Source organism: Panulirus ornatus, chromosome 57 (genome assembly GCF_036320965.1).
Source record: "Panulirus ornatus isolate Po-2019 chromosome 57, ASM3632096v1, whole genome shotgun sequence".
NCBI lineage: Eukaryota > Metazoa > Arthropoda > Malacostraca > Decapoda > Palinuridae > Panulirus > Panulirus ornatus.
Window position 1 is genome coordinate 20,861,025 of NC_092280.1, and position 27,318 is coordinate 20,888,342.

Sequence of the window (27,318 nt, forward strand, 5' to 3'; positions counted from 1 at the left end):
ATTTTTTGATTTGTATATGTTTTGGAAAATGTAGTACTAAACTTGATTATATATATATATATATATATATATATATATATATATATATATATATATATATATATATATATATATATATATATATATAAATGCGGGAGACAAAAAAAAAAAAATATATATATATATAAGAAAGTTAAGAGTAAATGTGAATAAGAGCAAGGTTATTAGGTACAGTAGCTTTGAGGGTCAAGTCAATTAGGAGGTAAGTTTGAATGGAGAAAAACTGGAGGAAGTAAAGTGTTTTAGATATCTGGGAGTGGATCTGGCAGCGGATGGAACCATGGAAGCGGAAGTGAATCATAGGGTGGGGGAGGGGGCGAAAATCCTGGGAGCCTTGAAGAATGTGAGGAAGTCGAGAACATTATCTCGTAAAGCAAAAATGGGTATGTTTGAAGGAATAGTGGTTCCAACAATGTTGTATGGTTGCGAGGCGTGGGCTATGGATAGAGTGGTGCGCAGGAGGATGGATGTGCTGGAAATGAGATGTTTGAGGACAATGTGTGGTGTGAGGTGGTTTGATCGAGTAAGTAACGTAAGGGTAAGAGAGATGTGTGGAAATAAAAAGAGCGTGGTTGAGAGAGCAGAAGAGGGTGTTTTGAAATGGTTTGGTCACATGGAGAGAATGAGTGAGGAAAGATTGACCAAGAGGATATATGTGTCGGAGGTGGAGGGAACGAGGAGAAGTGGGAGACCAAATTGGAGGTGGAAAGATGGAGTGAAAAAGATTTTGTGTGATCAGGGCCTGAACATGCAGGAGGGTGAAAGGAGGGCAAGGAATAGAGTGAATTGGAGCGATGTGGTATACCGGGGTTGACGTGCTGTCAGTGGATTGAATCAGGGCATGTGAAGCGTCTGGGGTAAACCATGGAAAGCTGTGTAGGTATGTATATTTGCGTGTGTGGACGTATGTATATACATGTGTATGGGGGTGGGTTGGGCCATTTCTTTTGTCTGTTTCCTTGCGCTACCTCGCAAACGCGGGAGACAGCGACAAAGCAAAAAAAATATATATATATATATATATATATATATATATATATATATATATATATATATATATATATATATATATATATAGTTCCCCTACATTATGCAAGGGATGTTTTCTCAAAAAATATCTGTATCATGAATTTATGCAACACAAACCATTTTTTCCTACATGCTCTCTTGTTATAAGTGAAGATGTGTTCAAAGGAAACTTTTTTGGTCAATAGAAGTAGTAGAATCACACTTTTTTTATGGAGATAGATATTTTTAAACACATTATATTTAGTTTAGATAGTTTTATAATTTTACTCACCTCACCTCAAATATTATAAGTAAATTCTAGTCATCAGAGATGTTGCTGCGTGCTAGGTGGTTGTAGCAGTGGTGTGGTTTATCTTTGAAAACTTGCCAATGATTTTCTCTATTGTTATCAAAACTTTGTGTATGTGGGTTCTTATGGAGAATTTTACTTACGAAAAACAGTAGGCTTATAGCTGGGTAGGAATCAGCATTCTTTTGAGGGAAGCATTGTTCCTTTGGGGAATCATTGTTCCTTGGCAGATGGAGAAGATGGCATAAACCATTCTGCAGACTTCAAGTTTGTGATGATTGATACATAAATTAACGTGTAACATAGTGTATGAATACCATGGTAAGTGAAGTGGTTACATTAGTGTTGACAAACATATCCTACATTTGTCTGAAAGCTGTAATGTTATTAGAATACTGCTTGCTTAGATTATGAAGAGAGCTGTACTCATAGCGAGGGAGGAAGGAGTGTTCCTTTGGGGGAAGCTCTCTTCTTTAGGGTAAGTGTTTTGTAGTGGGTAGTGAAGGTGTGTGATGACTGATGCATGAGTTAACATGTCATAGTGTATGAGTGATGTGGTGAGTGAAATAATAATGATAACATTGACTAAACATAACCTATATTCATATTCAAACACTAAACATAACCTATATTCATATTCAAACACTTACCAATAGTTTTATTGTAATGTTATTCAAACATTATGTGAGTTATTAACAGAAAAATATGCTTCAGAAAAGCGTCAGGCCCCATAGCAGGGAAGGAAACACTGTTCCTTTGGGGGAAACAGTGTTACTTGGGTGAAGCGGTATTCCTTGGTGGGAAGCAAAGGTGGCATGCACTGCTATGCAGACAGTTAGTTCTGCCAAAGTACAACTTTATTTTAGCTTTGGTACAATACTTGAATTATCTTCTAGTTCTCGCTTGGGTCACACTGTGATGAAATTGGCTGTAATAATGATTTTGGAGTTTTAGTTGATGACCTGGCACCAGATGGACCACCAGCAGATGATGTAACATTTTGTTAGCCAATCATGCTTACCCATACAATTAAGGATATTGTTGCATTTTTCACCATAATACAGGTAAGATGTGGTAACTGTTTCATTCATAAGAATGATACAAATGTGTATTTCATCAACAATTGCATTAGGGAGAGTTCTGCTGAACGGCACTCCCCATCCCCCCATGAAAAATCCTGGATACGGGCCCATAACATACTGTATATGAACTTTTAATTTGATGTCATCTGCTTACCATTGCAAATTGTTTATTCTTGTTGTCTGACTTTTATCGTGTGATTAGCAAGCATCTCTCTCTCTCAGTCTCTTCAGTGTTCTTGGGCTTCTGAAAAACTGAGATCTGCTGTTAGGAGTAATATGATTAATTAAGATTATTTTGGCAAGAAATCTTGGGTCAAATGTTACTTGAGACTGCCCATTGCTCAAGTATATACAGCACGACTTGTGCTTGAATTTGATAGACTCTTTGGAAACATCTTGAGAGTATGGAAAGATCTTGATAGAGCACCTGCTAGATGCAGAAGTAGACCGTAATTGACACACTGACTAATTCAGACTCAAACTTGCCACTCCCATCATCAGCTCACATGTATGTGCCAGTAAATGAGATGTAAATTAGGTATAAAAAGAAGTACAGTTTTTGCCAATTTTTTACACTATGTGTTATAGGAATTTGATATTCTATATAGATTTATGTAAATTCACTTAATGTATCATGAATTAGTGGTGAAGATTTACAGTTTCTGCAAGGGTGAATTTCTGTAGCCCATATGTCCATATGGTCCTAAGTAAACGCATAAGTCTAATAAGTGAAACTCTAGAATCATAGTGAAATGTCTCAGTTAGTGCACAAAGGATTACAACACACTGGTAATTTTTGTGTCAGAACTTGGTTTAATGAATAAGTGAAAGATGAAGCAAACTTGGAACAACTTAGAAAATTCTGAGCAGATAGAACCAAATTCAGACAAGCTGTTGTTGTATTATATGTCCTATATAGGCTAAAAGGGAAGCATAACAAAATTGGGTCACAAGGCATGTGAACAAATTATTGTGAGCATTGCAGCTATAAACACAATAAACCTAGTTTCATACAGACCACCAAAAGCAAAGCTAAATTACTTTAGAATGATTTTAACTAAAGTTAAAGAGATGTTAAAGGGCTTAGGGAAAACTGATTAAGTAATGATATATGTTCATGACTTTAACTTCCTTTTTTTGTGAATGGTAGGAAAGAGGAGGATATTATAGATGTAAATACAGTTACAAAGGAAAGGGTAATAGGGCTGCAGATTAAAGAAACAACTCCAAAGACAAATTGATTTTTGTGAATCATACAGATTCATTGGGTCCCTTAATAGAATTTCATCAATGAAGGGTGGAGTTGTAAGTATGGTGCTAAAAAAATGATTAAGGGATAGCAAAGTCCTCCTGGCCCTGACCTTTACAGCCGAATCATGGACATGGAATGAGTCACAGAGGTCAAAAATATAGGCTGTGGAAATGAGCTATTTGAGAAGCATGTGGTATGAATAGATGGAATATGAGAGCTTTGATATGACAGGGAATTCAAAGAGAATGAATTAAGAATTGGTAGAATCGGTGAAACATAATGCTTTAAGGTTTGTGCTTGTGGGAAGAATGCAAGGTGAGAAGTTTACAAGGAGTGTGCATGGTAGTATAATTAAGGTGTTGATGTGAGAGGAGGACCACCTGTGACATAGGGAAATGGAGTGGAAGAGTACTGGAGTCAGAGAAATGGTTGAAAAATGTGGTTTCCAAGGGAGGTATGTAAGGACAGAGATAAGTCAAGACTTTTGGCCTGGCCATCCCCTTGAAAGGAGTTCTTGGAAAAAACAGGCATCAGAGATCCAGAAAGATAGATAAATAGACATTCAATCTTCTGCGGTAACTACTAACCAACAAGATGGAGTACTACAGTAGATCTTAGTGACTTATTTCTTTCATAATTGTCTGCCATTTTCACTGTTAATGAGGTAGCACCAGGAACAAATGAAGATAGACCGCATTCACTCACATTTGCACTCTAGGTGTTATGTGCAATGGCTGTATTTTCATACATAGAAGAAAATAATACATCTATCAGATTGTATCATAGAAATCACCACTGTATAAAATGGGAATGAATGAATGTAGACATGATATAGTAACATAGGACAACAGTACGTTGAGTCATATATGATCATTGAAGGGATTCTGAACACAAAAGTGAATGAAATCTTCAGAGACAACAACCTTTTAACAAAAATTATAGGTAAATACAAGAAGGTCATGGAAATGAAGAGCAACATAGCAACAAAAGAAGCAAAGATAAGAAAATTTGATGAATTAGATAGTGCAGATGTGGAAATAATGAAATCTTATAGAACAGAGAATGAATGAAGAAAAAGTTGCACAGAATGTGGAAAGAAATCCAAAAGTTTTCCTCTCAGGGAAGCTGTTTTCCTTGGTGGGTAGCAGAAGTGGCTTGCACCACTTTACAGACGGTGAGTGTGTGTGATGACTGATGTATGAGTTATTATATACTGTAATAATGTTAATCCACGGTGCGGATAGGCAAAATCTTTACAAATCACACAAAAAAAATAAAGAACATCTTCCCAAGCTTTCATTTACTTTCCAAGATCTCTTATGGGGAATAACTCAAGAATATTGAATGAAGGTACATGAAGAAATATATAAGGAACTGGGTCCCTGTCCTGACCTACCTCTGTTTGAGGACCAAGGTTGTACCAGATGAATATGGGTCCTAACTTCAGCTCACATGAATTCATTCTAGGCTTTGGTTTGTTTTGAAGATGTACCATAATCTATAACTAATTTGATAAGAGGGTATGGTATTGTTGCCAAAACATAGACTACGTTTATCTTCAAAAGCCTAATGATAATTTCATTGTATTGTAATTGAAACATTGCATAATTGGGTTTTGAATGAGAACTATACTTTAGGTAAACAATAGGCCCATAGCCAGGTAGGGAGCAGAGTTCCTTTGGGTGAAGCCATGTTCCTCGGCATTTAACAGAGGTTTCAAGCACCACTCCACAGACAGTGAGTATGTGTGATTACTGATGCATGAGTTAAAATGTACCATTAATGTATGAGTAATGTGGTGAATGAAGTAGTTATGATATGTTTGAAGGAATTGTATACCCAACAATAATGTATGGATGCAGGGGAGGGTGGATGTGTTGGAAATTGAATGTTTTAGGACAGTATGTAGTATGAGGTGGATTGATCAAGTAAGTTATAAAAAGGTGAGAGAGAAGTGTGGTAATAAAAAGGAGTGTGGTGGAGAGAGCAGAAGAGTGTGCTGAAATGGTTTGGACATATGGACAGAATGAATGAGGAAAGATTAACAAAGAGGACATGTGTCAGAAGTGGAGGAGAACAGGTAGTCCATATTGGAGATGAAAGGATGTAGTAAAAAAGATTTAGAGCAGTTGGGGCCTGAACATGCAGGAGGGTGAAAGGTGTGCTTGAGATAGAGTGATTTAGAACAGTGTGATATACTTGGGTTGACTTGCTGTCAATGACTGAACCAGGGCATATGAAGCATCCAAGGTATACCATGGAAAGGTCTGTGGAGCCTGGTTGTGGATAGGGAGCTGTGGTTTTGATGTATTGCACATGAAGGCTGAAGAGTGGATGTGAGCAGATATGGACTTTCTTTGTCTGTTCCTGGTGCTACCCCGCTAATTTGGGAAATGGTGATCATGAATGAAAAATCTTCATACGTGCTTACCTTTTCTCACATAAGTGAGATAGTGCAAGCACAGATAAAGAAAGGCTGTATTTGCTCACATCCATGCTTTAGCTGTCATGTATAATGCACCAGAACCACAGGCCTTGCAGACCTTTTCTTGGTTTCCCCTGGCCATTTCATATCCCTGGTTCAGTCTGTTGACAGCATATTACCCCCTGGAATACCACATCACTCCAACTCACTCTTTCCTATGCTTGCCTTTCACCCTTCTGCATGTTTAGACCCTGAGCACTCAAAATCTTTTTCCCTCCATCCTTCCATCTCCAATTTGGTCTCCCCCTTCTCCTTGTCCCCTCCACTTCAGATACATGTATCCCCTTTATCATATTCTCCTCACTCTCTCTATATGTCCAAACCATTTCAGAACACCCTATTCAGTTCCCTCAACAATATTCTTTGTATTATCACATCACACCCATACTTACTTGATTAAACCACCTCACAACTCATAATGGCCTCAAACATTTCAGTTCCAACACATCCATCCTCTTCAGCCATTCTCATCAATAGCCCATGCCGCTCATCCTTAGGGCAACATTGTTCGACCACTATACCTTCAAACATACTCATTTTAGCTCTGCCAGATAATGACTTCTCTTTCCACACTTTCCTCAATGCCCCCCCCCCCCCCCACTCTCTCTCTCTCTCTCTCTCTCTCTCTCTCTCTCTCTCTCTCTCTCTCTCTCTCTCCCTCTCTCTCTCTCTCTCTCTCTCTCTCTCTCTCTCTCTCTCTCTCTCTCTCTCTCTCTCTCTCTCTCTCTCTCCAGACCAAAGATCTGATGCAAACATTCTCTACCACTTCTAAATTTACATTACTTTTCCCCAATCTGACGCTGCCTGCATGCCATCACCCTCTCAATCATCAATCTTCCATACAATTTAGCGAGGTACGCACAACACCCTCATACCTCCGTAATTCTTACTAAAAAGAGAATTAATAGAATGAATTAAAAACTGCACCAAGAAAATTGGATTCCCCATAACGCTTTTTTTTTCCTTTTATAAATATATACAGTAGTACAATGAATGGTTTCAGTGTATTACACGTGGCAGCTAGAGACTTTGTGTGAATGAATGTGGCCTTTGTTGTCTTTCCCTAGTGCTATCTCATGCATGCTGAGGGAGGGGGGGAGGGGTGCTGTTTCATGTGTGGTGGGGTGGCGAGGGGAATGGATGAAGGCAGCAGGTATGTATATGTCTTTGTATGTATACATTGAAATGTGTAGGTATGTATATGTTGAAATGTGTAGGTATGTATATGTGCGTGTGTGGGCTTTTATGTATATGCATGTGTATGTGGGTGGGTTGGGCCTTTCTTTCGTCTGTGTCCTTGCGCTACCTCACTAACATGGGAAACAGTGAGTAAGTATAGTGAATGGTAAATAACAATGAATCTAGATATTTACCAGAAAACCAGAATAATTTCTGGTCTTTCAGGATATATATCTATCACTTGACCTTTTACAAAATGCAGTATAGGTTTGCAGTGCCTTTATTCCAGAAAGATATGTCATCCTTTCTTTTGTTGCTTAATAGAGTTCATTGTGAATGTATTATTCTCTATTTATTGTTTATTTGAACATTCTTGGGAACAGAAGGTTTGGATCGTGGGCATGGAGGGTTAGGACCCTTCCCACACATGCCTCTTTCTCTGGAGGGGCATTAGTTCTTTTACCATCATTATCTCATATTTTTTTGTTAGAATACCAATGATTTAGGGTTCATGAGTTAGGTGACACATTTTAGAAGAGAACTCTATGTAAGTTATTGTGAAATTAAAGTATTATAGTAAGCTTATTTATGAAGAGAATACATTGATTGGTAAGTTTGTGTGGATCAAACAGTGTATGAAAAACATGTTATTATGAGCCATAATTATATATGGAAGTTGTGAGTATTGCCCATAGTATTAGTTTATGAGTTACATAATGTGTTTTTGAAGGGAACTGATTAAGAATCAGTGTAAAATGAAAAACACAAGGATTAAAACATAAATGAAGAGTGTATGAGTCAAACCACATAAACAAGTGTGCAAATATAAGCAATAATTATACATGTAGACTGTTATTATTACTCTCAATATTTGCTTGCAAGTTAGGTAAGGCATTTCTAAATGGAGTTTTTAAAAATCAGTGTAAAGTATTTTTTGTTTTGTTGAAAACACATTCTACTAATTATACAGGTATCACCCTCTCCAAATTTCCCCAGCTGTATTTGATCTCCCATCAACTTTCTTTTCTGTCCCATGTCCTCCTCCATCCCTAAAACTGTCCCCCCTATTTAACATCCAAAACTTTTGTCCCTACCCCATACCCTGCTTCCTCTACAAGTCACCTTCCTCCCAAACACCCCTATATCACCTATAGGTACCCCCTCTGCAACACCTTTTGTCCCTCCTCATCCCTTTCCTTTGTGAGTGCTGTGTGTAGCCCTCTTATTCAGGCAAAAACCTATTCATAGGTACTTACATGTACTACTACTTCCAAACACCCATATCCTTTCCCACCATTAATCCCCCTCCTAGCACCCTTCTCCCTCTCCAACACCCATCCCTCTCTCCAACACCCTCATATTTTCCAGACACACTAATTGCTCTCCAGTACTCTTTCTCCTCCCTCTCTGATAACTTCATCCCTCTCTGACACACACTTTACTTCCAAAAACCCTCTAGTCCACCACATTTTTACACAAACAGTCTCCTATCCCGCCAACATCCTGTGGACATGTGTGCACAGTTCCCATAGCCTCTAAACAAGACTTTTGCAGGTCCTTCTCTTAAAGAAAAAGTACCTGGAAGTGTACAAGCCTTTTTATTCAGTTTTTAGCTTCAAGGAGCATGCAGTGCATGGGTTGATGCTCTTTCAGTTTGGTTTCTTTTCATTTGAGTTCATTTCACAGATTTAGCTCTTCTACACCAAAGCCATTGCACTGTTACTGACTGTAATATCTTCTGTTTTTGACAAAGGGCAGAGCAACATATACCCTTATCTTGGATTGGAACCATTAGAACCAAATCTTTCCTCTCTTCTTCATTTAATCTGATTGAGGGAGTTCTCAGTTTTTTTTTGAGTTAGCAACTTTTGTGTCAGAAACTTTTCAGCTGTGTTATTTTTCTTGGCTGATGTCTCACGTTTTTTCTTTAAGGCCACCTCAGTCTGAGGTCAGGATATTAGCATCAGGTGCTCTCTTTTGGAACTTACTCATATGGATTTTCTGAACATGACTACAGTCTGAATGGGGGAATATATGACATACTACCTGCTCCATTGTGTAACTTTTCTACCCCGAGACAGTTGTCCTGGAACATTCAAATTCTTTTGAATTTCAGGCGCTTTCTGTTTGGAATTCTTTTCCAGTCTTTTTCATGATAGAAAAATTTCATGATACTATTGTGCAATACATGTGCCATTTGAAGTCACAGTCTTTCAGCATTAGAACAAAGGATTCTGGACCCACTTGGAATAAGCTTGTCAGGAAACCTACTGGCCAGTCATTGCAGCCTAATTGGTAGTTGGCAAAGCAAAGGTCCTGGATTAGCTACAATCAGAGGAATTGCCAGACTATCTGATACCTCTATGGTCACTCTTAAGAACTTTTTCTGATGGCCCTTAAGGATGAGAGAAGAGTTTTAGAAATACTTACAATGTCGAGAACATAAGAACCTCTTTATTTTTGCTGATGAGTATTTTGGTATAAGATCAGTCCAAATACTGAGTTTAAAGAATAAAAGTTAAGAGTAAGTTCTAGATTACTGTAACCTTATACTGACTACTTCTTGGAAGAAACTCATACCTTTTGCAGAGTTAAGTCTAATATTTTATTGAGATCATGAGTGATTATTAATTTTTTTAAAGAAAGATTAAAAGCCATCACATCAAGGCACAATTGTTTTGAATTGAGATTGGCTCTGTTGGCACAATCTGGCTTGTATGTTAGAGCCCATGATATCAGAAAAGTGCTTTGACAGTGGCTGTTTGAAGAGCCTTTCCCTGGAGGAGATTAACAAGAGGTCCTTAGCATTCCTCAACATCCTTGTTATGAGATAGACTACCTCATCAGTTGATGATGCTGGATTTGCCTCTTTTGAGGCAAAAATTTGCTAATGTGGTACAGGAAACATTTAAGTAAACTTTTATTCCTTACTTTTTCTTTGCTGGTTACCATTTTTCTGTAACCCAGTTCCTCCATGTGGTATGCTCTCATAGTTTGTGGGACAGACTGACCCTGGAGAAAAGGGTGAGGTTTAAAAATTGATAAACTGTTTCTCTCTGGGGAAATTCCCTCAATCAATTTTTTGGTTACTTTTCCCAACATATTACCACTTATCTTTCAAAAGACTTTTTCCATAAACAAAGGTGACTTACATCAAGGTAACAAGATGGACAGTATGACTGGCATGTCATCTAAAGGGAAGGCGCCAGGTTTAGCTGAAGGCCTCATCTTTTAAAAGAGGGTTACCAGTTACCAATATGAGAGAGAAAAGCTGAATCAGAAGGTGGGGTTAAAGGATTCAAAATACCAGGGATTGTAGGGAGTTTCTCACAGCTCGCAGGACACCTGGAGAGAAACAGTTTTTTGTTTTTCAAAACTCACCTCATTTAGCATAAGGTCATGAGGACAGTCACCCGAGTGTATGCTTATTTAAGAGAAAAATAAGTTTATGTAACCCTAGGATAGAATATAAAGAATACTACTCATGTATCTCGTGACTGTGTTATAAAGGGTGACTAAAAGGGGTGAACAGGGACCTGGAAATCCTTCCCTCATATTATTACTTTCTTAAAGAGGGAACAGACAAGAAGCCAAATAAGGCTTTTCCTCCTTAGGCCCAGCTGTATGAAGTTACCTTGCTTAGGTTGGGAACAGCAAAAGTTTTGGAAGAAAGAAAGAATGAAAAAATAACCTAACAACTTTACCATTTACACCATGATTGGCCAACCCATTGATAACAGTCATTTGGAGTGGTGAAATTTAAGTAAAGGTAGTAGTTAGTGGCAGGGTTCGATTGATACAACTAGACTGCATTGCTTATTACATGATTCTTGAATCCTCATCTGTCAGAATGCAAATGTTAGTCTTTTCTTAAAAACTAAGGTGAATATTTATGTTCTTGAATTAAGGAAAACAGGAATAGTCACTGGTACTGTATTTCAAAATTATCTTTAGCTTTATAACTAACAATGATGACTTTTTCCTTGTGAGAGGAGATGAAATCTTTGATTCTTTGTACCATTACACAAATCTTATTTTTCTGCCATTCAATGACTACACTTCAACTAATTGTCATAGGACGCACCTCAGGCCGTCGTTCGTGTGCCATGGGTCAAGCAAATTTAGGCCCCTCAGTGCCTCCAGCAGTTGCGTCCCCCACTGACTCTACAGTTGACAAGAATGTGGGAAAGAAGAAAGTTTCAGCCTCTCCATATTGCGACTTTTGTTTGGGTGACTCTGCAGAAAACAAGAAAACTGGAACCCCAGAGAATCTTGTGTCGTGTGCTGATTGTGGTCGCTCAGGTAAGAATCTAGGAAAGCCATGCTGTTTGTTGTGTAAAATCAGTGCCAAATCTTGTACTTCATTCATAATGTCCTTGGCCCTTTTTGATGCAAAGTTTGTGAACTGATTGCGAGATATTTCCTTTACAGTAAAAATAAGGGGTTTGTTTATCCAACACAAAAAGAAAAGAATTCAGGGAATTCAGTGTTTTTGATAAGGGTACTAAGGTGAGAATTTATGAGAAACACATTGTGTAGTAGGGTAGCAAATTTATGTTGGGGAGTAGGGCATCACTGCTGTCATTGTTAACCTGCAGGGAGGGGACTTGGAGCCAAAGTTCTTATATATATATATTGTACTTTGTCTCTTTCTCCCATGTTAGCGAGGTAGTGCAAGGGAACACACAAAAGAATGGCCCAACTCACCCACATACACATGTATATACATAAATACCCACACACACACATATACGTACCTATACATTTCAACGTATACATACATATACATACACAGACATGTGAATATATACACATGTACATATTCATACTTGCTGCCTTCATCCATTCCTGTCGCCACCCTGCCACACATGAAATAGCACCCCCCCTCCCCCCATGTGCATGCGAGGTAGCACTAGGAAAAGACAAAAAGGCCACATTCATTCACACTCAGTCTCTAGCTATCATGTGTAATGCACCAACACCACTGCTCCCTTTCCACATCCAGGCCCCACGAAACTTTCCATGGTTTACCCCAGACACTTCACATGCCCTGGTTCAATCCATTGACAACACTTCTACCCCAGTATACCACATCGTTCCAAGCCACTCTATTCCTTGTACGCCTTTCACCCTCCTGTATGTTCAGGCCCCGATTGCTCAAAATCTTTTTCTCTCCATCCTTCCACCTCCAATTGGTCTCCCACTTCTCGTTCCCTCCACCTCTGACGCATATGTCCTCTTTGTCAATCTTTCCTCACTCATTCTCTCTATGTGACCAAACCATTTCAATACACCCTCTTCTGCTCTCTCAACCACACACTTTTTATTACCACACATCTCTCTTACCCTTTCATTACTTAATCAAACCACCTCACACCACATATTGTCCTCAAACATCTCATTTCCAACACATCCACCCTCCTTCACACAATCCTATCTATAGCTCATTCCTCACAACCATATAACATTGTTGGAACCACTATTCCTTCAAACATACCCATTTTTGCTCTCTGAGATAATGTTCTCACTTTCCACATATTCTTCAACACTCCCAGAACCTTCGCCCCTCCTCCACCCTTTGACTCACTTCCACTTCCATGGTTCCATCCGCTACTAAATCCACTCCCAGATATCTAAAACACTTCACTTCCTCCATTTTTCTCCATTCAAACTTACCTCCCAGTTGACTTGTCCCTCAACCTTGTCCCTCAACCTTACTGAACCTGATAACCTTGCTCTTATTCACATTTACTCTCAGCTTTCTTCTTTCACACCCTTTACCAAACTCAGTCACCAGCTTCTGCAGTTTCTCACCCAAATCAGCCACCAGCGCTGTATCATCAGCGAACAACAACTGACTCACTTCCCAAGCTCTCTCATCCACAACAGGCTGCATACTCTCCCCTCTCTCCAAAACTCTTGCATTGAGCTCCTCAACAACCCCATCCATAAACATGTTAAACAACCATGGAGACATCACGCACCCTGCCGCAAACCGACATTCACTGAGAACCAATCACTTTCCTCTCTTCCTACTCATACACATGCCTTACATCCTCTGTAAAAACTTTTACTGCTTCTAGCAACTTGCCTCCCACACCATATATTCTTAATACCTTCCACAAAGCATCTCTATCAACTGTTATCATATGCCTTCTCCAGATCCGTAAATGCAACATTATTAATATTATTATTTTTTTTTTTTTTTTTTTTGCTTTGTCGCTGTCTCCCGCGTTTGCGAGGTAGCGCAAGGAAACAGACGAAAGAAATGGCCCAACCCACCCCCATACACATGCCTTGATTCAATCCACTGACAGCTCGTCAACCCTGGTATACCACATCGCTCCAATTCACTCTATTCTTTGCCCTCCTTTCACCCTCCTGCATGTTCAGGCCCCGATCACACAAAATCTTTTTCACTCCATCTTTCCACCTCCAATTTGGTCTCCCTCTTCTCCTCGTTCCCTCCACCTCCGACACATATATCCTCTTGGTCAATCTTTCCTCACTCATTCTCTCCATGTGACCAAACCATTTCAAAACACCCTCTTCTGCTCTCTCAACCACGCTCTTTTTATTTCCACACATCTCTCTTACCCTTACGTTACTCACTCGATCAAACCACCTCACACCACACATTGTCCTCAAACATCTCATTTCCAGCACATCCATCCTCCTGCGCACAACTCTATCCATAGTCCACGCCTCGCAACCATACAACATTGTTGGAACCACTATTCCTTCAAACATACCCATTTTTGCTTTCCGAGATAATGTTCTCGACTTCCACACATTCTTCAAGGCTCCCAGAATTTTCGCCCCCTCCCCCACCCTATGATCCACTTCCGCTTCCATGGTTCCATCCGCTGCCAGATCCACTCCCAGATATCTAAAACACTTCACTTCCTCCAGTTTTTCTCCATTCAAACTCACCTCCCAATTGAATTGACCCTCAACCCTACTGTACCTAATAACCTTGCTCTTATTCACATTTACTCTTAACTTTCTTCTTTCACACCCTTTACCAAACTCAGTCACCAGCTTCTGCAGTTTCTCACATAAATCAGCCACCAGCGCTGTATCATTAGCGAACAACAACTGACTCACTTCCCAAGCTCTCTCATCCCCAACAGACTTCATACTTGCCCCTCTTTCCAAAACTCTTGCATTCACCTCCCTAACAACCCCATCCATAAACAAATTAAACAACCATGGAGACATCACACACCCCTGCCGCAAACCTACATTCACTGAGAACCAATCACTTTCCTCTCTTCCTATTCTTATTATACTTAATCGTTGTTCCCTACATTAGTGAGTTAGCGCCAGGAAACAGTGAAGAATGGCCCATCCATTCCTATACACATATGTATAAACATATACATACACAGACATACATATACACATGTGCATATTCATGCTTGCCTTCATTCATCCTGTCACTACCCCACCCCACAGGAAACAGCATCGCTGCCCCCAGATTCAGCGAGGTAGCACCAGGAAAACAGACAAAAGGGCCACATTCGTTCATGCTCAGTCTTTAACTATCATGTTTAATGCACCAAAACCACAGCTCCCTATCGACATCTTGGCTCCACAGACCTTACCATGGTTTACCCCAGATGCTTCACATGGCCTGTTTCAGACCATTGACAGCACATCAACCCCTGTATACTATATTGTTCCAATTCACTCTATTCTTTGCACGCCTCTCACCCTCCTGTATGTTCAGGCTCTGATCCCTCAAAATCTTTTTCACTCCATCCTTCCACCTCCAGTTTGGTCTCCCACTTCTCTTTGTTCCCTCCACCTCAGACACGTATATTCTCTGTCAGTCTTTCCTCATGCATTCTCTCCATATGTCCAAACCATTTCAAAACACCCCCTTCTTTCTCAACCACACTCTGTTTATTCCCACACATCTCTCTTACCCTTTCATTACTTACTTGATCAAACCACCTCAGACCACATATTGTCCTCAGACATTTCATTTTCAATATATCCACCCTCCTCTGTACAACCCTATCAATAGTCTATATAGGCCTTGCAACCATAAAACATGGTTGGAACTACTTTTCCTTCAAACAAACCCATTTTGCTCTCTCAGATAACATTCTCTCCTTCCACACAACCTGTGACTCACTTCTGCTTCCTTGGCTCCATTTGCTGGTGCATCCACTCCCAGATATCTAAAACATTTCACTTCCTCCATTTTTCTTCATTCATACTTACATACCAGTTAACTTGTCCCTCAACCTTACTGAACCTAATAAACTTGCTCTTATTCACATTTACTCTTAACTTTCTCCTTTTACACACTTTTCCAAACTCAGTCACCAAGTCCTGCAGTTTCTCACTTGAATCAGCCTGTAGAGTTGTGTCATCGGCAAACAACAACTGACTCACTTCCCAGGCCCTCTCATCCCCAACAGACTGCATACTCGCCCCTCACTCCAAAACTCTTGCATGTATATATATTTATATATACATACATATGATGTTAATGAGATGGCCTTGATTATAGCATTTAGTTGCACATGCCTTCTCATCTATAGAAAAAAAGAATGTGTGAGAGAGCTGAAGATGGTGTAATGAAATGGTTTGGACTTATAGAAAAGATGATTGAGAAGAGGATAACTAAGATAGTGTACATGTCAAAAGTGGAGGAAGCAAGAAAAGGTGGGAAACCTCGTAGGAGGTGAAAGGATGTATTGAAAGATATTTTGAAGGTTCAGGGCCTGAACTTGCAAGAGGATGTGAGGCGTGGAAAGGATAGAATGAATTGGAACATTGTGGCATACAACAGGCAATGTGCTGTCAGTGGGCTGAACCACAGCATGTGGATTGGTTAGGGAAAACTACAGAAAAGTCTGTGGGGTTTTGTTGTGGATGGGAGGGCTGTGGTTTGGATGCATTATATGTAGCATTTAGAGTGTATGTGAGTGAATGAGACCATTTCTTCCTCTGTTCCTGGCACTATCTTGTTGACATGAAAAATGGTGAACATATACTAAAAACAGCATTTCTAGCTTTTTTCATTTTGTTGAATTGCTTTCATAATCTAGGACTTTTTTTTCACTGCAAGTTATGGTACTGTAATATTCATTTGACTGTGATGGATTTTCCTCAGGCCACCCAACATGTCTTCAGTTTACAGCCAATATGATGAAAAGCGTTGTAAAGTACCGTTGGCAATGCATTGAGTGTAAGACTTGCACCCTATGTGGTACATCAGAGAATGATGTAAGTACAGTATTTGCTTTTTTGTATATCAAATGATTATTCTGTTTTCTATTAAGGTAATGAAATTATCATCTTTTTGCACATGTCCAGCCAAGGTTACAGGAGAATCAAGCTACTTCTATGAAGTGTCCATATTTCATTCTTTAAACGAATATCCACTTTGTGTCAGCCTCATACAGCTCTTAGAAGGTTTTTCGTTGAAACAGTTGCTCATCCCTGGGGATTTGGGAAAAAGAATACTACCCATGTATCTACTGTGTGTCAGAAAAGGCTGCTAGGAGGGATTGGAGTGGGAGGCTAGAAATTCTCCTCTCCTGTATAATTACTTTCCAAAAGAAGGAACAAAGGAAGGAGCCAGGTAAAGATTTTTTCCTAAGGCCCAATTGTCTGTTCCAAACTTTACCTTACTGAACATGCATTAAAGAATAGAAACTGTAGTTTGGTTATTACCTTTATAAAGATTTCACCAGTCTTTTAATGTAAATGTTCTCATCCACAGGAAATCCAGGTTAAATGATGGAGAACTAAGTGATTCATGAAACTGAGATAGTAATGGAGGACTAAGTGAATAATGAAATTGATTAAGGTGCTGTTTTAGCTCTGAAATGTAAAAGTATTGTGGCAAAAGGTTGGATTTGTTAGGAACATCAGTCTGTGACTAGAGCCTTTGACATAAAAGGAAGATTTTATTCACTTGACTAACCAAGCAGGTGTTTCATGTTATAACATTATGCAGGTTACTGCCGCTAATGTTGTGGAAATGGATGAAGTTAAACATACCTTAGTAGTGGGAGATGTTAGTGTATTGAGTAATGACCTCCATTTGAACAGAATGAAGTGGAGTGAAGGTAACCCTTTAATACCCTTAGATATAATTATATTGACACATCAAGTTTCATGCAACAATCTTACAGCTGCCCACTTGATCCTGGGTGGCTGCTGAAGTGATGTATGATAGTTTCCTCCTATAGTTGGTAATTCTTCAGATATACCAATGACAGCACATTATCACAAGTTTTTTTAAGAAGGAACTTGAAAAGCTATTAGATAGATTTAGAGGCCTGGGCAGAAGATGATTCTGGACTATTTTACGATGATGATCTGTGTTTAGAACATGTGGTGAATATTTTTTGTTGTAAACTGACTGCTGTAGATACTGATGTTATTAAAGCAGATTTTCATGTTGAAACATTATGCGTATAACCATAACTTATGATGTGCAAATGGTTGATGGTAAACACAGCAGTGGAGGATGTTAGTTTATTGAGCAACTTGAACCTCTGTTTGAACAGAATTTATGGGAATGAAATTAACCTTTTAACTCCTCTATAAGAAATTCACCTATCAGGTTTTATGCATCAAATTTACAGCTTTCTGCTATCCTAGGTGGCTGCTGACAGTGTACTATAGCTTCTTTGTATAGTCTGTGATCCCACTACCATGCCAGTGACAGCACATTATCATGAGTTATTTAGGAAAAATTTGATGTAGAGGATTAGGCAAGAAGGTAGTTCTGAATCACCAGATAATGATGATGATCTGTCTTTGGCTCATGTGGAGAGTAATAGTTTGGACACTGACTTCTCCAGCAGTGAAAAATGACCAAAATTAGGCAGAAGATGTTTTTAGCATATGTGGAAACAAGTGTTGCCAGCACCTGCTTGACCTTCACGACGACATTGCATCTGACTGGTGCAAATAGAAATTTTACATATGTAGAGTTTTGTTTTTATGAGAAGACTATCTGCGAATCACTTTAAGAAGATCCTCCCCCCCAAAAAAGAAAAAAAAAAGAAAAAATAGATAGAATAAATAGAATGAAATAAAAAATTAATAAATAAATGAAAATGCCATTTCTCTAGCACTGTCCTGAATAATAAGGATGTGAGTGAACATAATTGGAGATAGATTAAATATCAGAGCTACAGAGTGGATATCAGGCTGTGAAGTGGCATAAAGTGGAGAAAAAAATCTTGTCTTTTGCTTTAAATTTTGAACATGGAAGTATATTTATGAAGAAATGAGCCATCTTGAACAAAAAAATGTGAAGTAAAAGTACAATTTTTATTCTCAGAAGCTACCCAAGTAACACTATTAAAACTTTGGTACTTTGAAGTTCTTAAAATCCACAAAAGATTACTTAAGTCATGTAATGAAGCATTGCTCCCTCATTACTGATCACCACTGGTCATCTTTACCTTTGGTTATGCTTTTATGCTGTCAGAGTTCATGTAATGAACCAACCTTGTAGAGAAAAGTTAGTTTTGCAAATGAAAAACAGCTTCCTACAGCAAATTTTCTGGTTGTTTCTCATTCTGTCTTTCTCCTTTTTTTTTTAATAACCTCTTTCTTAATTGATAGTAGTGATTGTTGGGGTGACACCCTTGTTCTAAAGAATTATGAAGTGGTCAGCCTGCCACAGCCTAACAGCCAGTGGGATGATGACATCATCAGATGGTGACTGCTGATTGGAGGAGAGTACATCCAAAGGGGGCTGTAGTGCTACTACTGGTAGGGTATTTAGTAAAAGGTGAGACATTTACCCACTCTCAGGTTGGGGGTTAGAAGCTTTTAACTTTTAGAGATCATAGAGATTGTCTCATAGCTTGTAGAACTATGTCCTGGAGAGAAAGTTTTTCATATTTCAAAAGTCGTTTTTTGGGGATTATCATGTTTGTATGGGATTCAGAATAAGCCTCCCTGCTGAATAGCAGAAGATTTCTAAGTTATGGAAAATATGGAAATTTTAACTTTCATTTAGTTTTTCAAAACCATTAATAATATGATACTAGTACTGTCTTTACTTTTCATCAACAGGATCAGCTTTTGTTCTGTGATGATTGTGACCGTGGGTATCATTTGTACTGCCTTGACCCACCACTTTCTGAACCACCTGAAGGAGAATGGTCCTGCTACTTGTGTTTACAAGAGTTTCATGCAAAGTAAGTTTGTGGAAGAGAAAACTATCACAAATGCTGATTATTTGGTCTTCAGAAATTTTAAAGAAATTTATGGAATTAGATGAAATTTAAATAGTAGAGTATATTTTTGGAGTACAAGAAACATGGAAAAGTGTACTGGAGAGTAATGATACTAGTAAAGGAAAGTTAGATGACAAAATATATTGGGAAAATTGTGTTCAGTTATATTCATCGTTTCAAATATTTCACCTTATGAGAGTGTGGAAAGGAAAAAATGAGTCATATCTTTACTGAAAATAATGATACAAATTACAGTATGATATGATGCACATATAAGCATGATTGAAATGAATAATGGTTGTGTTTCATGCTTAGTTGTCGTATCCTCAGGGAGTGTGGGAATGTTGGGAGGAGAATATGTAATAAATTGATTATGCCCCAAGAGAATGTAGATATTGTAGGTTTTTATTTCAGACTACTATTGAGCATAAATTATTGTTTAATTAGGCAGTTTGTATTATACATAGAGCTTTTTTTCTTCAGTTAGTATTCATAGTTACATTGTGACACACTTAGCAAATTGAGATTTAAACACTGAATTAAGATTAAAAGGCAGATGAAAACTTTGCCTTCTGTGGAAAATTTAGGAGGTATACAACTTTGTAAGGCCATTTTGCAGGAGATTAGTGTGATAAAACAGAAATGTGTTCATACAGCAGGGTTTCTCCTTTTCACCTGCAGATCACTTGGTTAACAAAACAGTCCACATCAGTTAATTCATGTGTCTCACCATATCTATATATCTAATCAAACATCTGCATTTAAAGCAGGAAAGTTAGGTTGCATAGACCTCTTTTTTTTTATATGGTATCATGATAAATGTACATGTCCACAAACCCCTGTTTTTGAGGATGTAGTGGCAGTTCTTGAAATATTTCCTTTTGCTTTCCACATATGAGTTTGAGTAACTCACCCTGAAACAGTAGATCTATGGTTACACAGATCTTTTACAACAAGAAATGAAAGCAGTAAATATGAAGTTCAGTCTTAAACAATCCCAGTTGTTAACAGCAGGTGTACAAAAATATTCCAGAAACCCTGATACACAAAATTAAAAGTTGTTTAAAAATGAATTGTAAATACTCACTAAAGGAGCTTATAATGACAGCCATAGAGAAAGATTATGTTTTATGTCCAATGACATATCCTTCAACAAGGACACACCAGTCAAAATTTTTGACAGTATTGTTTCAGTGTACTGTCATGCTCATCTGCAGTATTTGTTTTCATCTTTGTATGTATAGAAAAATATTGATATACAGGAAAAGCTTTATTATCCAGCATTTAACTCTTTCATTGCAGTGGGAATCAGTTGATTCCTACATAGCACTATGTTAATCTAACTACATAATTTCCCACCTCATGGTAGGCATGTAAGGACAGGCATAAGTAGAAACTCTTTTGCCCGGGCTACCCTTGATAGAAGTTCCAGGAGGGAACTGGCATCAGATATATTGATAGACAGATATAATTTGAATTCTTTGGGAATTGTAGGGTCTGTTGGCTGCCCATAGATGGCATCACAAAGATAAGTCATTGGAGCAACATGGAGGCCTCTTGTTACCTGCAAGTGTTCATGGTGGACTTTTGCATGCTTTCTTTTGGGATTTACCACATTTGTGGTGCCTGTCACTATGCCTATGCCTATACTACTCTTGTAATTAGTCTGTTTTCCCATACTCTGAATGCTTAATTCTTAATTTGTAAGATAAAAAAATGGTTTCACTGTATTTTGTGCTCCTGATCATAGATGACAAAATTTAAAAAATTGTATTATGTACTTAGGATTGACCATTTTGATGGATAGTGTATTTCCTAAACTAGGGATAATTAAGTCAATATTTTGAGAAAAAATAATTTTTATATTTTTATGCACCTATACATAAATGAAAAGAGTTTTCTTTTTCCCGTACTAGGGGATACAATAAAAATCAGTTGCTCATCTATAGGGCTTAAAACCTGGAAAGTTCTCATATTCAGAATTTCCAATATTTCCCAGTGCAGTTGCTTATTGTGGTAACTGGTATCCCTGTGATTTTGTCCAGAATGCTTTGGTCTTATTATCTATGATAGGGACCTTTTGAATCTTGAGCCAGGAAATGTAGAAGTCCCAGGGCTGAAAAACTTAAAAAGAATCAGTCATCAGGTTATAGGAAATATGAAAAGAAAAAGGCAAACCAACCTTTTCTTTTCTGATAAAGACATTTGAATTTGGCATGCCAACCAGGTTGAGATAGGGGCAAGTTCCTGGTCACCTAATGGCTAACTTTTTTCACTCTTTTCCCTTCTCCCCTCTCCACTACCAGCTAAGCATGGTGAGGCCACTTGCTCACATGTTCATTCCCTTATTCTTCCTACAGTACCCCACAAATGCAATATTGGTGGAGACTCTTTGTCACATGATACTCGGTGAATAATCTGAATGGTTCACCATGTTTAAAGGTAAACCACTGATATTACGGTGAATGATTGCACTGTTACAGTGAAGAATTATTTTATCATTGTTCTTGTTTGCCATGTCCTTCATTAGCAAGGTGGTGCCAAAATCAGATGAAGAAAAGACCTCATTTGCATACGTCCATTCTCTAGCTGTCATGTGCAATACATGAAAACTATAACCTCCTATCCACAACCAGGCCCTACAGGTTAGTCTGTAGCTCTCCCTGGCTTTCTCGTTTTCCTTGGTTTAGGCCAATGACAGCACGATACCCCTTTATACCACATCACTCCAATTTACTCTGTCCTGTACATTCCTTTCACCCTTTTGCACGTTCAAGCCTCGAGCATCCTAAATCTTTTTCATTTCATCTTTCCATCTTCAGTTTGATCTCTTTCTTTTGCATTCCACGTATGACATACATATTGTCTCTTATTTTCTGTATATATCCAAAATCCAAACCATTTCAACACACCCTCTGCAGCTCTCAACTGTACACTTCTTCTTATATTTATGAATCTCCATGTATCCAAACCATTTCAGCACACCCTCTGCAGCTCTCAACTGTACACTTTTATTAAATTCATGAATATGTACAAGTTATTTTCATCACTTGAAAAACCAAGGTTTAGCAGGGTGTACCAGGTGGATTCCCTTACCATCAGAGTGTATTGTGAACTAATGACCCGGAAGAATATTTTCCCATTGGTAATGACAGTTGCTTGTGATATCATGCATCTTTAGATACCTGGGTGGCACACTTTCTGATTCAGTGGATGAGGGGAGAAGGCAAATCTTACAAGTTTGTCTGCAGTCCTGTGACCTGTACTTGGAGAGGAGCAATTCCAAATGGGTTGATTGTTAAAAAAAAACAGTAAAAAGAGTGTCTCTTCAAGTTTTCTACTGCATCATAAACAGGAAAAATAGTCTAGGGAAAGAGTGCTTAGAGAAAGACTGTAATACAATCAAAATTGGATCAATTGTACACCACACAACATTTGATCTGAGGGTGCATCAGTTTCAGATATAGTTTTTTCCACCATTTCTGTTGTTTAAAACTTATTATTATTGATAGTTATAGAAATACTGTACTAAAGAACATTAATAAGATGTCAGAAAACTACAATAAGATAGAAGAAATGGTTATATAAACTATCATTTTTGGCACAGCATTGTCTGGGTCTGGCAGATGCCAGGTAATGAAGCTTTTCCTGTACTGTGCATTCTCTTACAGAATATGCATGAGTTTACAAGTATTATGCAGCCCCACATCTAAGTTAAGCAGTTTTATGATATGAACATTGATAACAAAGTTTTTGTATTTTGTATCTTCAAAGCTAGATGTCACCTATTATAAAGTATTTTCAAGGTGCAGTCAACACATACCAACATTTATACATGAAAATAGATTTTGTTGATACTAGTCACTAGGTTTTGACTTAGTAAGATGTCATTACTTAGGGTGTGATTTTTTTTGTAATATTGTGCCAGTAATTTTGAAATCCTGTACATGGACAGTTATAGTATGAAGATACCGAAAATTGCAGAATAAGGTATGTGTTGTGATTATCTCTCAGAATTTTGTCACATTTAGGTGTAAGAGATAATATTAACTAACTAATCACATATTGTTCCACATTATTAAATTTTTCAGGGTCAAACTGTTCCTAAGATAATTTAATGTAAATTAAAGTTGACAAGCAACATGAAATGTATGGTAACGTAAATGGCAAACACTTTATGGATTAAGAATATCTGTTCATGTTATGGCAGGAATGACTTGCGTTGATACTTGATATTTTAGTTTTATTGAAATCTGAAGTATCTAAGGGAGGTAAAGTGTTTGCAGTTTTAGTACATCTAATGTTACTTGGAGTTGCAATATGCATACTGCCTGTATTTAATAGATCTTTATCGATCAAGAATACAAAATGTGTTGATGTGATATCAGAGGCACAAATACACTCTGAAGTAAAAGCTGTATAGGATAACATACCTTACAGAGCTGTATATATTTCTTTCTGGAACTTCCAGGAAATCATATTTATACTAATGCCTCAATTCTCCGTAACCAAGGTAACCAAAAGAAGAGTATCCAAGATTTGACTTTTATATTAATGCTCTTGTAATGGTCTGTATGAGCACAGCTGTGCTCTGGCATTAATATCAAGGCACATCCTTGGTAACTCCATTTCTTCTTTACCCAGTATTTGGTAATGGAAGCCTTGGTGCAAGTTATTGCAGAGGCCTTCAGTGGTTGTCCATGTATCTTTGAGCTGTCTGTTTCTTCTTTGGAAACGTTGGCTTTAGGTCACATATTGTTGTTAAAATATTTGTATACCGTACCAGCAGCAATGGCTCTTCCAGAATTTATTTCCATATATGCATTACTTGTTTGTATTAATGACATATTTCTTTGACAGGACATATTTTTTTACCATCAAAAGTCACTGATGTGCCAATCACAAGGAACTACCTTTTGATAAGGTATGATCAAAGAATATGTATGTCAGCAATTTCATACCTGTCATAGATATATATATTCTTCTGTCATGCTCTAAAACTTATTTACAGATTTATCTTAATCAAAGGTAAACAGATACTCAATTTCACCTCATTTATACTGAATGCTGAATAAAAGAAGGGAATATCAGTTCTCTTGGTAAACTAGAGTTAGTTAGTCTGTGAAACTGAGGAATGCACAGTTGTCCAGGTCCTGCACTTTATTAAGGCATATAATGGATGCTAAACTACCTATGTACCTGGTACTGTGCATTGCCATAGTTTGCTGTAGTCCATAATCTTAATTAATGTGTTAATCACACTGATATATTATATTCACTTTTTTTAGGTCATTATTAGCCACAGGGAAGAATTGTTGTTCCTTTATTCCAAATTTTCCACACATGTGCATTTCAACAAATCAAAACAAGCTCATGAAGAAGAAATAGGGTAACTTTACCCATATGATTGAGCAACAGTCCACTGTATACATTGTGTCCGGTTGTGTTCCTAGAGCAGCAGCATCTTGTAGCTATTTTTTACAAGATAGTCCCTTGTATGAAATTATCCCAAGTGTTTTTGAGCTGTAGATCCTTTAGTTTGGTCGACATTATGAAGCAAGACTTGAATCCTGTTCAAAACTTCAACATTAATTCTTGTAACTAGTCGCTAATTAGTAGATGAATTTTGTTGTACCAGTACCTCATGATTGTACGATTATTTTCATAATCTCACTGTATATCTTAATCCATTCGCATTCTTGAGGACTTAACCAGATCTCAGCTTGTTTTCTATGTCCTTTTCTCGCTCCTCTTACATTCTCAAGGACTGTTTCAGGATCTCGACCTATTTCTTAGGCTGTGTTCATAAATATCAGAAACATTGAAACTTTGTAAAAAACTGATGTTGATATATTATTAAGCACAAGAAAGAAATCTTGATGAAAGAGGACTTACACATTATTTTAAGGGATCTTTGCCAAGTCCTTTCAAATCAATAAGGTGATAGTTTTTTGATAGATATTGAAATGTGAAGTAAAGTATGGAATTTGGCCAAGTTCAATCGTAAGCCTGTCCTTAGAGGAGATACACTCAGGTCAAATAATGGAATTAGAAGGCATGTATACTACTGATTTATAGAATGGATCCCGGTATTATCTGTGAGCTTTATGTACTCTGGAATAATGTTTTTCTTCTTTTTCTTCAGTGTGTATCTACCTCTTATCCAATGTATAAAGAAAACCTGAGGAATGCTGTGTTTATCATAAAATGAACTGTCGAGAACATTGCACTTTTGAGTGTATTATAGCATTGTATGGCTTAATTCTGTCTGCAGAATTCACAAGTGAATTCTGTGGTCAATTATTTACGAACACTAATGGAGTGTCCATATGATTCTCTGTCCTCAAAATATAAATGCATTTTAGTGTCCAGAGTATAGGCATTATGTATTGTCTCCTACACAACTAGCACGGAAGTCAGGGTCTTTTAGAATAACAGTGTCTTGTGATGTTCCATTTGAACATGGCAAAACGTATTTACCAATTAATGATTGCATTTTTAGGTATTGTAATGCATCCTCCTATAGTATTTGCAGGTTGAAGACTGCATCTCCTTCAGTGTCAAATATGCAGCCTTATTTCAGGGCATGTTTATTAATGAACTCAAGTCTTGAATTAGAAATTTTGTCCTGCTGTTAGTACCTGTGTGGGTTGTGAAATTGAAGTTGATGTTGAGGCAACAAATCTGAGTATTTGAATTCATTTACCATGATCTGTGATAAAGTTACCTTTGTTTCCCTGAAGGAATCATTTAATCTTGAAAATAATTGATTTACTCAAAGTATTTGTATCTTAGAATATGTTAAATTCCAATGATGGTATTTATGTAATATATTGAAAAAAGTAGAAAGTCTTTACAACTAAAGTTTTATGAAAAACATCCACTTCTTTTTCCCACAGTGCTTGCCATTATTCTACCTCAGCCATGATGCGGCAGCCCTGAATATTGCAGTTAGTCTTATTATTACCTTTATATGACATAATTTTATAATGATTTGAGTAAGAGTTCTTATTGACTTTCTAAGCTTGAGGATTGTTGTGAGATATATTACGAGGTCTTTTCATTTGTGTAAACTTAATATCACAAACACAAACATGTTTGCTTTTCTTCCTTGGTTTGTGGAGTTTTGCAGATAGATCCTAATTTTCCTTGATTATGTTTTGAGTTGAAAATGATATGAATTTGAAGAAAATTCTTGATCAGATGGACTGTTTGTTACTTTATAGGAAAAGAGTTTGCTGAAGTCTTTGATTACCATGGAAAAGGAAATAAAAACTGTGACTGTGGTGTGTAACCTTCAGAGCTCATATTCCTCTTAACTGGATTTTACTAAAACAAAGTTAGATTAAATTTCTTGGCAGGGTTACATAAAGATCTTTCAGTTATAGCAATCAGACCCCATCCCGTCAAAAGTTCTTATGAGTCAGAACATTTTTGTATAAGTCAGTGAAAAACTGGATGCAGTGGTATTCAATCAAGGTATTTTATATGATGAGGTTATTCAAACAGAATCAGTAGGATAGGCTTAGGAACTTATTTGAGTTGTATTCAGTCTAATGGTGCTCTATCATATAGTTTGATATTACTGCTTATGAATGGTGATGTATTATGAAGGGATCACAATTTGTATGTAATAAACTTTCCATCTGTTATCAGGTTCAAACATATGGTTGACTTGTGCTCAGGTAGAATGAAAAGTGAGGTGATTTCTGGTTATCAGTGCTGAATCTCACCATTCC

The 27,318-nt window shown here is 37.6% G+C and overlaps 1 protein-coding gene across 7 annotated transcripts in view; it reads left to right on the top strand.

Moving 5' to 3' along the window:
* LOC139766238 (zinc finger protein DPF3-like) overlaps window positions 1-27,318 on the top strand; it is a 107,961-nt gene that overhangs the window by 48,057 nt on the left and 32,586 nt on the right. For 4 of the 7 annotated variants that reach the window (XM_071694581.1, XM_071694584.1, XM_071694583.1 and 1 more), the window contains 3 exons: window positions 11,433-11,657; window positions 16,486-16,598; window positions 19,416-19,540. In XM_071694581.1, the coding sequence (XP_071550682.1) occupies window positions 11,433-11,657; window positions 16,486-16,598; window positions 19,416-19,540 (463 nt within the window). The remainder of the gene's footprint in view (window positions 1-11,432; window positions 11,658-16,485; window positions 16,599-19,415; window positions 19,541-27,318) is intronic. The other 3 variants (XM_071694582.1, XM_071694585.1, XM_071694587.1) reach the window with 1 other exon arrangement.